Source organism: Stegostoma tigrinum, chromosome 7 (genome assembly GCF_030684315.1).
Source record: "Stegostoma tigrinum isolate sSteTig4 chromosome 7, sSteTig4.hap1, whole genome shotgun sequence".
NCBI classification, from domain to species: domain Eukaryota; kingdom Metazoa; phylum Chordata; class Chondrichthyes; order Orectolobiformes; family Stegostomatidae; genus Stegostoma; species Stegostoma tigrinum.
Window position 1 is genome coordinate 79,755,338 of NC_081360.1, and position 16,242 is coordinate 79,771,579.

The 16,242-nt window shown below is 38.4% G+C and overlaps 1 protein-coding gene across 2 annotated transcripts in view; it reads left to right on the plus strand.

Annotated features, from left to right (window-relative positions):
• The window catches only part of LOC125453778 (rho GTPase-activating protein 15-like), a 729,405-nt gene that overhangs the window by 480,559 nt on the left and 232,604 nt on the right, over positions 1-16,242 (plus strand). For both annotated transcript variants that reach the window (XM_048533693.2, XM_059647442.1), the window contains exon 11: positions 6,012-6,110. In XM_048533693.2, coding sequence (XP_048389650.1) covers positions 6,012-6,110 — 99 coding nt within the window. The remainder of the gene's footprint in view (positions 1-6,011; positions 6,111-16,242) is intronic.

Sequence of the window (16,242 nt, forward strand, 5' to 3'; positions counted from 1 at the left end):
ATGATAGATTGTACATCTTCCGATTCTTTTCAGTTCAAATGCCATGTTTCTTCAATGTGGCATACATGTGATAGTTTCTGATATTTATTATTAAAGCATGCATAAACAAGGCATTTTATTTCTTTAGTTCTCCTTGTTTTATTCACTGGCATTTCTTCATCGTGCTTCGTGGAATAGATTCAATTCAAGTAATTTTGGAAATTTCTCTGAATTGGTAAAATGTCAGTGAATTCCTTGAAACGTCATGCTGATGAGAACCTTGGAGACAGCAACTAAACACAAGCTAAACAAATACTTTGGCTCATGGTGTCTGGTGTCAACAACAAAATTATCACAAAATAATTCGTCTTCACAATCAAGCACTTTTTTACAAGTTGAAGCAGCTTAGGAATTGGACAAGAGAGAGTTACTTATGTTCAAAGAGTGGGAAAGATTGCCATTGGATCTTATTTTAGCTTTGCTCTCTGGGCTGAGTTAGCTTGAAACACGCACATCCTCGTAAAAGTGTTAGGATCTGTTCTCTGGGAACATCCATGGCATATCACAAGAGGATTTGATGATATGCAGTGGTCATTTATTTTACTTACCAATGACAAGTGCCTGCAAACAATTGGAAGTGCAAGTCAACAATCCATCTACCAAGAAGGTGGTGATATTAGTCGCTGAAGGGCTTTGAGGTTTGACAGTCAGACTCCAATCTAGAAAGAAGAGTTCCATGGTCTCTTTTAAATGGCTCAGTTTAAATAGAAGTTACTGCCCTAAACTAATCTTTTTTTCCAATAATCAAGGTCATGTTTGGGTTAGTTGAGGAAATGCTTTCAATGGTGGTTGTTATGAACTTCCAAGTAAAGTTGTAACAAGTGATAGAGGAACAATAGAAGTGATTGGAAGAGTTGTGAGTTAATGACACTCGCTGTACAGGTAGTCTTCTTCAGAAAATGTTTGCAAAACCTATAATTTTTGAGATAATGAAATGTGAGGCTGGATGAACACAGCAGGCCCAGCAGCATCTCAGGAGCACAAAAGCTGACGTTTCGGATCTAGAGCCTGAAGGGTCTAGGCCTGAAACATCAGCTTTTGTGCTCCTGAGATGCTGCTGGGCCTGCTGTGTTCATCAGGCTTCACATTTCATTATCATGGATTCTCCAGCATCTGCAGTTCCCATTATCACGGCTATAATTTTTGAGGTTACTTTGAAATTTTTTCGATTTATTGCACAGATTATGAGAAGAAAAGGAAGCTCCCTTGAAGACCATTTTTAAAATTCTAGATGTTAGCAGCTGAAATTGGCCTTTAAAATCATTGACTATTTGCTCAGAATTAAATCCAGTTGCCCTGATGTATTAACTTTTCCCATTCATAATACATGAACAAAAGAGAATGTGCATCAAGAGGAAAGCTCATCAAGGTACCTCAGCTATATTTATTAATATTTTTCAAGCTTTATAATAGACAACTCTATTCTTTGTTTTCAAGCAACAGTGCATTGGGAAGCTATGAGTGAATAACTCAAAGCAAAAATAAAATGCTGAGACCCGGTTGATTGGAAAACGTTAAGTTACATTGATTTGAGATGTGGCCTGCTTTCTTCAAACCCTGATTCTTTAACAATATGATAGATATAATTTGCTACTCAATTTTAGGTGTGTTCATAATGTAGCTGCTATGAACTTCCAAAAAGTAAGACTGATTTACTGACTATTTTACTTGTGGGGATAATGTAAATGGCCATTGACATTAAAGGACAATTGTAGTTGTTAACGTAATGTCTTTTGAAAAAAATAAATCAACACTGGAGCTTTCATTTCTTTTGCATTCCATACAAGAAAACTAACAGAATGCAAAGTAAACTTATAGGTTCAGCAGATATTTTCTGATGAAGTCCATGCCATTTCTTTTATTTTAAATCAGTTGATTATAATTTTGAATATCTCTGCCATAACTTTTCAGAATCACAACTTCTAAAGAACATTTCTAAATGAAGTAAATTCAGTAGATTTGGCTGTAGATAACAGTTTGGTGTAATATGTGGCATCTTTAAGAAGGGAAGACCGACTTTTGGAATTGGCCAGTAAGTTACTTCAAAAGTTATTCATAGCATTTTATTTCATTTTGATGTTGTACAGAAATTGAAGTCAATGATATTTGTATTGTACATAATCAGTTATTGACAGTTCGTTGACTATCACTATGATACTTAAGTAGGAAATTACTCACATCTTTCTTCACTGCTAATCTAGTAATTCTTAACTGAAATAAACAACTTGGCATGACGAGTAAATTACGTGCACAGAAGTACAATCACTGATTTTGTTTTTACATTTTGTAATAAACGCTTTAATTTTGTGGTTGTAGTGATAGAAGAAACAGTCAGCATTTACTGTCAATACACTGCGTAACTTCTTAACACCTGCAAAGTTAAATGCAGAAATCCAAAAGCAATCGAAAGGGCAATCGACTGTTTGTCTCTGTGTCCTCACTTCCCCCTTCATACTGAATGTCTTATTTCTGTGTTGTAAACTGTAGGCAATTTGTAATTTTCTGTCATCATTTAACCCACATTCAGATGTGACTTCAATGAAGACACGGATTTTTAATTTCTTTTTGAAACAATTCATCAAATGCTAAAACTTATCCTAAACATTCAAACATTTTCAAGTTCAGGGCTATCAACTTAATTCAAGCATGTTGCTGAGGTTTTTGCAAGCGCCAACAAGCAGTTCACTCCTGATAGGAAATCTGCAGCTCTATGTGTGTCTGTGTGTAGCTACTGGACTGTAGTAGGTGCAGGTAGAAGATATAATGCAGTAAGGTACAGGAGGTGAGCTTCAGTGAAGATTATCTCCAAACTTAATAAAAACAGTTTGCATTCGTATAGTCTGATACATCCAGGGAGACTGAATAAAAGTTACTTAGTGTTTTATTCCATTGTCTATTTTAATTGGGATCTCTTAGAAGTCCATTATACCTATTGATTGCAAATGCTTGTAATAGAGTACTCAGTACCCATAATCAAATTTCAAACAATTACTCCATACAATAAACAATGCTTTCTAATTCTATTTATGCCCTGCTTTCATGCATTTTTTCTTTGCTGACATGAATTTGTGGTTTGCATTGCATGGATATCCAGTTTATTGAGTCGCAGTGGATAATGTCACTAATGCACTCTCAGTGACTTTGGTGCCAAATGTAATCCTATTGATGTTTTCTAAGAGAATTCCAAGAAGTGGTGACAATGGGCCAGAATTTTCTGTCAAAATAATGGTGAAGCTAATGGTGCTCATCATTATTTATATGCAAATTGTATAGTGAAGTAAAATACAAGGTTAAATGTGAATATTGAAAAATTGCTGTCGTGGCGGAGCCACTCTGCATTCAACCTTGTGGAATGGCATCTTTCTGTACAGAATTGATAATACTTTGGCATGATGTTGTTGCATTTGCATGGTTCATACCAGCCAGTTTCAACAGAAAATCGTGTTATTAATTCATTGCAGTAGAGATTATTTTTTACTTTACAATTTTTAAAATTCTCTCTTTATCTGATCTTTCTTTCACAATATCATAAGAAATAGGAGCAGGAGTAAACCATATGATCCCTCATGCTGCTTGACATTTAATATGATCATAACTGATCTTCTGCCTCGGCTCCACTTCATCTCACATTTCCCATCATCCTAGATTCTGAGGTAACAGATCTATCTATCTTAGTCTTGCATATATGCAATGATAGGGTTTACAGAAATTTTATGGAGTAAAGAATTCCAAAAATTCTCTCTGAAAATGATCTTTCATCAATCCTTTATGATTGAACTGCTATCCTCAGACCATGCCAAGTAAATCGACATCTCAATTTTTCCCCTCTCAAGCTCTTTCCAACCTTATACATTACAGTGAGATCATCTCTTGTTCTTTTAAGTTCCAGAGAGTATAACCTCAATTTCCTCAACCCCTCATCAGAGGACATGCTTATCAACCCAGGAACCAACCCATTGAACATTTGTTCTCCAGCTTTTAAGTAAAGTATATCTTTCATTAGAAATGGAGAACAAAACTGTGCATCGTACTCCAAATATAGTCCCCCAAAAGCCCCACACAACAGTAGTAAGACTGTGTTATTAGAATAGAAGAGCAATTTATTGTGATGTGTGTTTCTACAAGAAAAAAAGTATGAAAATTTTATAAGTCACCATACATGGGGTCTGTGTTAGGGCCATAGAGTCAAACAGTGCAGAAACATACCATTCAATCCATCTTGTCTGCACAGACCAGACATCCAAACTGAACTTGCCCCATTTGCCAGCATTTAGCCCAAATCCCTCTAAATATTTTCCACTTATATACCCATCCAGGTGCCTTTTAAATGTTGTTATTGTACCAGCCTCCACCACTTCCTCTGGCAGCTCCATATATGCACCAACCTCTGCATGAACAAGTAATCCCTCAGATCTTTGTTAAATCGTTCCCCTCTCACCTTCAACCTATGCACTCTAGTTTGAACAACCCCAGCCTAGGAAAAAAAAACCTGGCTATTAAAAAAAAATGAAAGAACTGTGGATGCTGTAAATCAGGAAGTAAAAACAAAGTTGCTGGAAAAGCCTGGCAGGTCTGGCAGCATCTGTGGAGGAGAAAACAGAGTTAACATTTCGGGTCCGGTAACCCTTCCTCAAAACACCGGACCTGAAACGTTTTTTTCCCTCACAGATGCTGCCGGACTTGCTGGGCTTTTCCAGCAACTTTGATTTTGACCTTGGCTGTTAACCCTATCCATGCCCATCATGATTTAAAACCTCTATTAACCTCTACATACCTCTATTAAGTGACCCCTCAGCCTCTGAGGCTCTAGGATAAAAAGCCTTGGGCTACTCGGCCTCTCCCTATAACTTAAACCCTGCAGTATCCTTCTACTGCAATCCATTTGCAACTAAACATGGTGTGATTCTTGTACAAGTACAAGTCCCTCTGAAAACCAGTACTGGTTCATGCTTTTACGAATGTTTTGCTTTTCGACTGTTACTGTGAAGTAAACAGTTGCACTCTTTCCTGCGTTGTACTGCAATTTCCACCTTGGTGCCCACTCACTTAACAGCCAGAATCTTAGTAATGCCGATGAGCGTGCTGGGAAATGGACTGTGGGGTGGGAAGCAAAACTGGGTTGGATGGCAGGGTGTATGTCTATTTTGTTTTCAATCCCACTGATATCTTCCGTGCAGTAGGCAAGATGGGAAGCCTTCCCTCCCTTTGGCCATTTGAGGGCTTAAACAGTTCAACCAAAGGCCACTCAAGGGCCTCTACCCCATTATTCATATTTTACCAGGATGGTAGGGAACTTTACCAAATTTGGATACCACCAGCTATAACCTGGTGACCTGCTTGGCAGCTTGGGTTGAGATCCTCCTGATTAGGTACCCTGGCCCATGGGTGGTCAGCATACCCAACTTTCCCCAAAAATGAAGTGTGCTAAAAGACACCCCTGCTCACAGTCCTCATGACTGGACCTCCACAATTGACCAATGAGTCCAAAAAATCTTGCATTCACATGAGGCCTTCTCCATGTGGCTCATCCTGCCTGTTGTAGCACTGCTGGTGTCAGAATTACCTAAAGATCAAGTTATTGAGCCTTATATCTTTACAACATTTTAAAATCGGTAAAATAATCACTGAACAAAATTGTTGAAAAATAGCTGATTCAAGAAAACATCAAGATTTCTAAACTATGTGAAAACTTTTAGTCTGCATGGTGATTCTTTAATGCTATGAGTTTCCTTCTGTATCAGCTATTACGACCTCGATGATTCTGACAGTTGCGTCAGACAAATACTTAGAAATTTTAGGCAGGTGTAATTTAGTAATGAGGAAATAAAGTGAGATATTAGAAATGTTCAGAATCAGAATTGCAGCAGGAATCACTGTGAAAGAACTGATTAACTTATTACATCAAAGATAGAATCAACAACCTTACTGATGAGAGCCTTTTTATTAACACCAGTTGTGTGTTTATATTGTAGATCAAGTATTTGGCTGCTACTTGGCTACTTTGTGCAAGCGCGAAGGAACCACAGTTCCAAGATTTGTGAAGCTTTGCATTGAGGCTGTGGAAAAAAGAGGTAGGTGGCTATTCAGTAATATAAACTCCTATGCATCTTTCAGTAGAATTATTTACCCATGACACCATCAGATAACCTCACCTAACTGGAGATGACTCAGTAACTGATGGGAATACAAATATAAAGCTTTATTTAGCTTCTTTGTAATTCACTGTACTGTCACTTGAATACATTTTTACTGCATCAGGATTCAAAGTTCTGAAAAAAAATGCAAGTCTTCTGGCAATAATATGACAGCAGTTTAAATTAAGTATATTTGAACAGTATAAACACAGAGCAGGCACCATCTAAATGTAAGGCAAGTACTTTAGTTCATGAATCCCACTGCGCTGAATAATGCAGTGATTGGAAGAAAGCGGTGAGTCATAGCGGGTGGCAGTTGGAAGGTTGGATGGGGTGGTGCAATTCCAGAATGGATAGAGGTGAGGATTTGTTTTCAGGCTATATCCCTTCACTGATTTGCCTGTGAACAGCAAGTTGTCAATAGCAATAACATTAAAATGTTTCATTAGGGGCTAACAAAAGCTCTTCAGTGTCTCATGTGAATATCCACCTGACAACTGTAAGTTATCACCATCAGTTTATCTCAATATGGGATGCTGTAAGTGCAGTAATTTGCCTTTAAGCTCATTCATGTGTAGAAATAATGGGTTGCTTATTTAGCACGTGTGCTTGTAGTTTTCTAAAGTGAATCACAGTTTCTCGTCGCCTCCCCCCACTGCATGCCAAAACCAGCCCAGCTTGTCCCCGCCTCCCTAACCTGTTCTTCCTCTCACCTATTCCTTCCTCCCACCTCAAGCCGCACCTCCATTTCCTACCTACTAACCTCATCCCGCCTCCTTGTCCGTCTTCCCTGGACTGACCTATCCCCTGCCTACCTCCCCACCTATACTCTCCTCTCCACCTACCTTCTCCTCTGTCCACCTTCGTCTGCCTCCGCCTCTCTCCCTATTTATTCCAGAACCCTCTCCCATCCCCCACTCTGATGAAGGGTCTAGGCCCGAAACGTCATCTTTTGTGCTCCTGAGATGCTGCTTGGCCTGCTGTGTTCATCCAGCTCCACACTTGGTTATCACAGATTCACAATATGCTACATACACGGCAAGATTCAGAGGTGGGAAATTTACATCAGGCATTAGAGTTTTCCATGAATCACCATGAATGGAAGGGAAACTGTGTACTTTCAGGAAAATATCAACACTGCTAGTAAAGAAGCCATAGTCCTACTGGACTGTAAGGTTGTTCTCCCATAGCAGAGAGACAACGGGTGATGGTGTACCAGATCTCAGGCGTGAGATAAACTTGAGAAGATGTGACATTCAGGGTAACATCAGCCAGTGTGGGAATTGAATCCATGCTGTTAGTATCACGCTGCGTCACATCTCTTAGAAGTGCTGGTGTTATTTGCTTTGTTTACAAAACATTACAGCCTGTCGGTAGTTCATAAGCTTTGACTAAAATTGTGCTTGTAGATCATGACAGGAGGTGTTCTCAATTCCAAGTGATACTAGAGGTGGAAGCAGTTTAGGGTCTAAAAATTAATATTTTAATTCAAAAGTATGAAAATGTGGCACAGTTCATGTAGAGGCAGTCTCCCTATTGCAGCTTTTCTCACTCATTCATAACAAATGTCTACAAATTACTCAAAACTATTACAGTACTTTGCAATTTCGTATGAAACCAGATGAGACTGAGTTGATGCATTCTACAAAGTTGTTCATTCTTTCTAAGGCTAAGCAGTTCTTTTATGTTAAGTATTCCATAATAATCATTCCTCTTTATGTTTTAGAACAGTTCTTACTCTATCTGTTTACAGACATTAATTCTTACAACACTCTGTGAGTCCTCGCACTACAGGCATTAAGATGTTCTTTTTACTTTAAACAGTTTTCTATTCTATCTATTGCAATCATCTCTCCATGATGTTAAACGCCTTCCTGCTTTAAACCTTTGCATTTGGATACACATTCCAACCTAACATGGGGAGGCTTGGCATGCATTAGCCCCTGTTCACAGGCAAATCAGTGAAGGGATATAGCCTGAAAACAAATCCTCACCTCTATCCATTCTGGAATTGCACCACCCCATCCAACCTTCCAACTGCCACCCGCTATGACTCACCGCTTTCTTCCAATCACTGCATTATTCAGCGCAGTGGGATGGCCTTGTCCATCATCATAATTTTTAAATAGGTCTTGGTTTTGAGGCCGACATGTCTCGTCTGACCCTGTCCAATTCATTTTAATACCTGTAGCCATGGATCACCTCTACTATACACTTAACTATTAATTTCCATACCTACATTTCTTGTCAAGCCCAAATTAAAACAGTAGGTATTTTCCAATCAACATGTTTAGAAATGTCATTGTATATACCTCTGGAGCAGGTGAGATGCGAACCTGAACTCTTTGGCCCGATGAGGGCACAATAACTATAACCTCCTAATTAAAACAGTGCAAAAATGGCCTATAGTTAAGTATTAATTGGCACCACATTGGCAATTTTGATTAAATCACAGGACTTTCTCTCAAATTTAGTCAGTTAAGGAATGATCTGATCAAAGTCTTAACGGGAAAAGACAGAGTTGTTAAAGATAAAACTATTTCCACAATCTGGGGTTCTAGAAGTGGGCGGGGGTGGGTGCTGTAATCTGAGAATTAGGGCAAGATCATTCAGGAGAAATTTTAAGCATAAAGGGTAATAGTAAATGTTGGAACTCCCTTCTACAAAAAGCAGTGGATACTGGATTGTTGCTGATTTTAAATCTGAGGTAGATTAAGTTTTGTTAAGCAAAGATATTAAGGGATAGGTGCCAAAGGTAGGTATATGGAATTAAGACACAGATCCATCATGATTGCCTTGAAAAGTAGAATAGGATTGAAGGGCTGAAAGGTCAACTCTTATTCCTATGTTCCTGTCTACAGGGAAGAAAAAACACAATTGTACACATACCGTGTTGAAATCAGGAATTATTGTGTGAGCACAAATTTTCTCTGCATCTAAACTGCCGTATGTGAGCTGAGTGTGTTTGGTTCTGAAACTCAGTGCAAAATAAACATTTTGTTTGTAATATCACTCATTATGTCAATTTCAGTTCAGCTAACTTGGTAGCATTCCCAAATTTTAAATCAGACACTTCTTATTGCACACACCACTCTTGCATTTGGATACACATTCCAACCTAACATGGGGAGGCTTGGCATGCATTAGCCCCTTCTTACGATTCAGGAGGGATTATGAGGAAATGAAAAATAGTGGAGGTGAAATGGGCTAACACAGCCGCATGGAATCCATGCTCCTGAGGTAAGGCAAGGAGGCTACTTGAAATGGAAAACTTGCATTTCAATGCTCTAACAAAGATATAGATGCCGTTTTCACAGCAAGTCTGATGACAGACTGTGTGCAATCTTAAATACAATAATGTCCACGATGGCAACACATTTCCTAGCCTCTGTTAAAATCAGTTATAAAAGATACAACAAATTTTGTTCATTTCCAATATCCCTGAGTAAAAACAGATTCATCTTATTTGCTAGTTTTGGGGCCTCACTGGTACATTTGCCTATAATAGGAGTGATTACATTTCAATATAAACTACTATCCTTCCAGTACCTTAAAATGCCCTAAGCATTTGAAGATTCATAAAAGAATAGATGATTCTTTTGTTTAATAGATAGAACACACAGACTGTAAACGTAGGTCAAATGATGATAGGTACATGCTTTGTCCAATGCTCCAGAAATAAACCGAAGACAGATAACAGTAAATTGCATTTACGTAGCAACTTATCATGGAAAACTTCCCAAACAGCTCTATAAAAGTGGGAAGGGACAGAAAAGAATTTAGTAAGACACATAAATAAGATTAATAGAATAAATGAGCCACCACTATGCAACAGCTAAAAAAGATGATTGAAAATATGATTAAAGAGATAGATTTTAAGAAAGATTTTAAAGACAGAGGAAATAGGTTTTGCAGCACTGAGGCAACTAAGAGTCTACAAGCAGATTGGGTGAATGATTTTGAGAAGCGTAACTAATAGAGTCTGAATACCTCTTAGACTGAAACATTATTGAACATTATAGTATAAGTTCACCAAGGCTATGCTCCTAGAATGCAGTTGCACTAACAGGAGTTCTTTCTGTAAAATCAAACACAAAGGTTAATGAGATCAATCTGTGGCATTCCTAATTTTTGGATGATAGATTTTAATCACTAAAGTCAGGAATACCATGAATCAGGGTATTGACCTCTATAGTCTGTTCATTATACAGTGGTACTGTTCAGTGAGCCACTGTGCTGAGGGCATATCTCCATTGAGTTTACTCTGTAATGTAGCATCTAATATATTTACCAACTTTTGTTTGCAATACCCCCTGTGAGACAGTGAGTTCTTTGTGATCTACAGCTTGTGTGTCACATTCAAGTAAATAAATATTATATTAATAAGAACTGGGCTATTTCACTGCATTTTTTTTATTAGCTTTAAGGTCACCATCATCTGTGGGATCTTTTCACAAATCTGACAACTGGGAACTATCTGCACTTCTGACTTTCAAAAACTCAGTGGGGAATTTATCAAAACACTTTTGGGTCAGAATTGAAAGGCTCATCTCTGTGTGGGCTTACGAATGCTTCACTTTCAGTTCCCTTGCATTAGTTTCATGGAATTATAATGAGAATCTTACAGCAACGTTGTATTCCCACCAACACTGAGAAACTTGAAAATGATTCAAAAGTTATAAATGCAGCTTTTTGATCCATCTGAAAAATATAGGCATTCTTCATCATCATAATCCAGTGACTGAAAACTGCCCACTGCACAGCTAGACTAAAGAGATTAATTTTCCTAACTGCTTTTAACAAGAACAGATCTGTTATTTGGACAATGCCATTTTAGCAGCAGTTTACAAGCACCCCAATAAGTATTAGCATGTCTCTGACAGTTGACAATTACGGAAATGAGTTTCGTTTAATACTTTTAATTGTAGAATATTGCTATTTGTCTTGCACTCAGCATGTACTCTTGTACATAGACCTTATTTCAGTAATATTCAATTTCTTTACGAACAAGCAATGTTGTTTGTTGCTGTTAAGAAAATATATAGCTTCCCTTAAACTCAGACTTTAACTTAACACATTCTAGATTCATTGGAAGTCCAATGATTTAAAAAAAACATATCAAGAAAAAACTTGCATGGTCCCATACCTACTGAATCGTATTTCAAACGAAAAGTACCTAGCAAAGTGCTTTCTCTATACATTTCACAATGTTAAGAAAATGACTGGCCCTTTTTTAATTTTTCCATCAGACAAATCACATCTTTTTCTTCAGATTTTTTTACATAGTCTACTGGTTTGCAAAAATAATAGCTTTCCACCAGTCTTATGGTTAATACGTGTCAATGCCCTTGAAAGTATACATGTTGCTTCAAAATCTAATTTCTTGTTTATTTTCCCAACTATCAATACCATTTGTGCTTTGAATCTAAGGAAATGAAAGGAAATTTCTCACTGTCTAGATTGGTCTTTTTCAAAGGATATTTAAATGATTTTGAAGCTATGAGTCCCGTAGACCTTATTAACTTTTTAAGCAAATTATGTGCCTGTTCAGAACAATTCCAATGGGGTACGCTGATCCCTCCAAATGGGTACCTCTCCAAAAGAAATGTCTGGACATCTCCAAAGGGGTAACTGGCATTTACCAAGTGAACCTGACCTGTCCCAAAGGTGCATCATCTCTTCTCTGAAAGAGGATCTTACTTATAATTAATATTTTGAAAATCTCAATCATGAAAATTGCTGCATTTTTCAATGTGCTGTTTATGTCTATAAATACTGCTCTGTAACCGCACTACTAACGAAGATGTATGTGTCAGATTATGGCTCCAGCACTATTTTGGTATTTTCATGAAATTCAGGCCCAGATTTTACTTTCTAATGCTACAGTAAAATGTCTTGTGATGGCTCATTTTGTAAAAGACACCACATAAATACAAGTCGTTGTTGTTTAATGCCATCCCAATTATAGGTTTGCCATGTACTATTAGCACATTAAATTACAACAGGATTTATACCTTTTCGCACCTGGAAACAAAATAGATACTAATCTGAATGTCTTGATCCATGTCTATTCCCAAATACCTTTATATCAAAATTAGAAGTTACATCATATGTGGTGCACAAAACTGAGTATCCACGAGCTAATGTGGGTGGTCAGCAGCCGCACAATTATATTCAACTGTAATCTGTAACTTAATGGCCCAGCTTGTGGGTGAGGTTACAGACTGGCTCACTGAGTGGGTGTGTTTGATTGCAGACGCTTTGTCACCTTGTTCAGGTAACATCGCAGCACATCTCCAATGAAGTGTTGGTGTTCTGTAAATAAACTGAAAGAACTGCAGATGTTGTAAATCAGGAACAAAAAAAGAAGTTGCTGGGAAAGCTCAGCAGGACTGGCAGCGTCTGTGAAGAAACAATCAGAATTAACGTTTCGGGTCTGGCGATGATTCTGAGAAAGGGTCACCAAAGCCGAAGCGTTAACTCTGATTGTTTCTTCACAAATGCTGCCAGGCTTGCTGGGTTTTTCCAGCAGCTTCTGTTTTTGTGTCGGTGTTCTGTTCCACTTGTTATTTATATGCCTTGGTTTGCTTGGGTTGTTGGTGTTCCACCTGGTTCTGGTTTTCAGTGGTTTGTCCATAAGACCCAATTTGATGTGTTTGTTGACAGAGTTCCGTTTGGAATACCAAGCCTTCAGGAATTCCCTGGCGTGTTTCAGTTTGGCTTGTGCTATTATGGACGTGTTGTCCCAGTCAAATCTGTGTTCTTCTTTGCCCGTGCATATTGAGACCAGTGAGAATTGGTCATGTCTCTTATTGGCTTGTTGGTGTTTGTGTATCCTTATTGTCAGTTTTCTTCCAGTTTGTCCTATGTAATGTTTCTCACAATCCTTGCGTGATATTTTGTATGTTACGTTAGTTTCATTGGTTGTGAGCATGGGATCCTTTACATTCGTCAGTTGCTGGCACAACACATCCATGATTGCACAAGCTGAACAGAGATGCACCATGGAATTCCTGGAGGCCTGGTATGCATCAACAGAACTCCATCAACAAACACATTGAATAAGAACCTGTGTACAAACCACTGAGAAACAGAACTGGAAGTGATGCCAACCATCCTAGCAAACCAGGGCATATCAATAACAAGTGGGACAGAACACCAACACTTCACAGGAAGTGCACTGACGATGTTACCTAGCAGGGTGATGAAACATCTGCAATCAAACGCATCAGCTTGGTGAGCAAGTCTGCAACCAACATATTCTCCAACCATTTTGCCAGGAAATCGATGCTGGTTCAATGAAGAGTGCAAGAAGGCATGCCTGAAGTAATACAAGGCAAACTTAAAAATGAAGTTTTAAGCTGGTGAAGGTTTAACACAGGACTACATGCATGCCAAACAATAGAAGTGACGTGCAATAATCAGGGCCAAGATCAGATTGAAGCTCAGCAGTCCTGCTCCATTCAGCTGTGAATGGTGATGGGCAATTCAACATCTGTGACAGGTAGAGGTTTCAAAAATAACAACATCTTCAAAGATGGGAGAGGCTGGCATGTCATTGCAAAAGGCAAGGTGAAGTAATTGCATCAATTTTCAGCTCAAAATGTGTGATCCTTGTCAGACTCATCCTGAGGACCCTGATATCATATCTACCAGTTTACAACAAATTCAATGCACACAATATAAAATAATATTGGATATTGCAAAGGTTGTGGGTCCTGACAAAATTCCAGCAATAGGAATGAAAACATGTGCTCAAGAATGATCCTGGTCCATCTGTTTCTGCACAGTTGCAAAATTGTAACTATTTAATAATATGGAAAACACAATCCAGCCAATTACGGTCCTATTAGTCCATGCTCGATTATCGGTAAAGTGAAGGAAGAGCTCATTGATAGTGTCATCAAGCAGCATTTGAAAAGGAATAATCTGCACACTGCCACTCAGTTTGCAATACATCATGGCCAATTGATTCTTGATCTCATCATTGTCCTAATTGAAACATGCGCAGAAGGCCAAATTTGAGCAAGCACAGCAGCAAACAGCCCTAGCAAAACTGGAGTCAATAGGATTAGGGGATTAGGGGATTAATTCTGTGCTGGTTGGAATCATACCCAGCACATGGAAAAACAGTGATCATCATCTCAACCCCAGGATATCTTTATAGGACTTCCTTAGACTTATGCCCTAGGCTCAGCCATCATCAACTGCTTTATCAATGATCTTTCTCATGCAAAATTCAGCACCATTCATGGCTCATCAGGCACTGAAGCATTCTGTATCTATGGGCAAACAGAATTGGTCAAAATTCAGATTTGTAGCAAGGAATATTCCTACCACAAGAGTAGAAGAAAATTCCTATTTTCAACAGTATCTAACCATGACTCCTTGAAATTCAATGGCATTATCATCACTCAGTCCTACACTAACTATACCCCACAGGTTATAATTTACCAGAAGCCGGACTAAATAAGCCATTCAAATACTACACGACAGGTTAGAGGCTAGGATTTCTGCAGCCAATAACTCCACTCCTGTCTTCCAAGTTCCTATCCAGCAGCTACAAGGCACAAGCCTTGAATATTGCCCACTCACCTGAATGAATGCAATTCTAATAACATTCAAGAATTTTGACAACTTTAAAATCAAAACAGTCTGCCTGACTGGAACTGCATCCATCTTCTTCAGTATTTTTCCCCTTCACTGCCAATGCACAGTGGTAACATTGCATACCATATTGAAGGCACACCGCAGTAACTCACAAAGCTTCCTCCTACAGCATTTTCCACACTCTCAACCTCTACCATTTGCAAGTAAAAGGGTAGAAAATGCAAGAAAACATCACTACCTGCAAGCTCCGCTCTAACCATCCTGAAAAGAACCCATATCGTCACATTTTTCCTGTTGACATGTCAAGAACCTAGAACTCCCTTCTTAACTGCACAGTGACTGTAACTACACAACAAGAGCTGCAGGAGTACATGAAAGTAGTTCACTATCTTCTCCAGTGCATAAAGAGATGGGCAATAAATACTGGCCTAACTGGAGATGTCCACATCCTATAGATGACTGTTCTGAAGAATTAGTGCCTTAGAAAGACTGAAAGTTATTGTTTATTTTGCTTATACAGACTTCAGCGAATTTACTTCACAAATGTGAATGCTGGTGGTGCTGACTCATCAAATGTCACATTTATTTTACCGTAACTGATCCTGTATTTTCTGGAACTGATATAATGAGCAGTTCTTTGTAGAAGCTTCTGAATTATATCTGACATTTAGTGAACTTTCTAATGTTTTACTGAAGGGGTCAGTGAACTGAAATTTATGAGCTCTGCAAACCTTTGGTCTCAACAAGTTCATCCGGTACCTCAAACAGCAGCTTTCCTCCTAAACAAAGACAGTGAGTAAATCAGTTCAGGAATCTTGTGTTCTGCTCTGTGTTGCCACATGTTTCAATTTCTACTGAATGTACTTTTTCACCACAATGGAGAAAATAGAGTTGTGTGCAATTTCCATCAAAGAAACCAGAATAAGCATCATTCAGAGAAAAGGGAGGGCCAGAAAATGATACAGTTACACACTATTTAACGTCTTGTTGTTCTTTCGTCCTGTTTTAAAAAGCAACTGTACTTTCCTCCACACGTTTTGTTTAATACTAAGCATGGATCTCCATCTTTGTGACATACATAATTATCAATAAGTCAAAAATCAGTGAGGAATTCTCAGATCTGTTTCGTTAAGCACATATTCACAGAATATTTTCCTTTATGGAATAGCAAGAATGGTGGAAACATTCCTCGTTCTCAAGCCACCAGCCCATTTAACCAGATCATGAACACGCCTCCCGAGGCCTTTTAAGTCCTGGGAGGGACTTGAACCTGGGGCTTCTATTCCAGAGATAGGAATGAATACCACCACAATGCCACAATATCTCTCCCTTGAAGCTGTGAACTATATATTTCAGTTTTCATAATGCTACAACTTGATCAATAAATGATTGTACAGGGGCTCACCAATATATGAACATCTAACGTACGAATGTCTGACTTATGAACATGATCTCATAC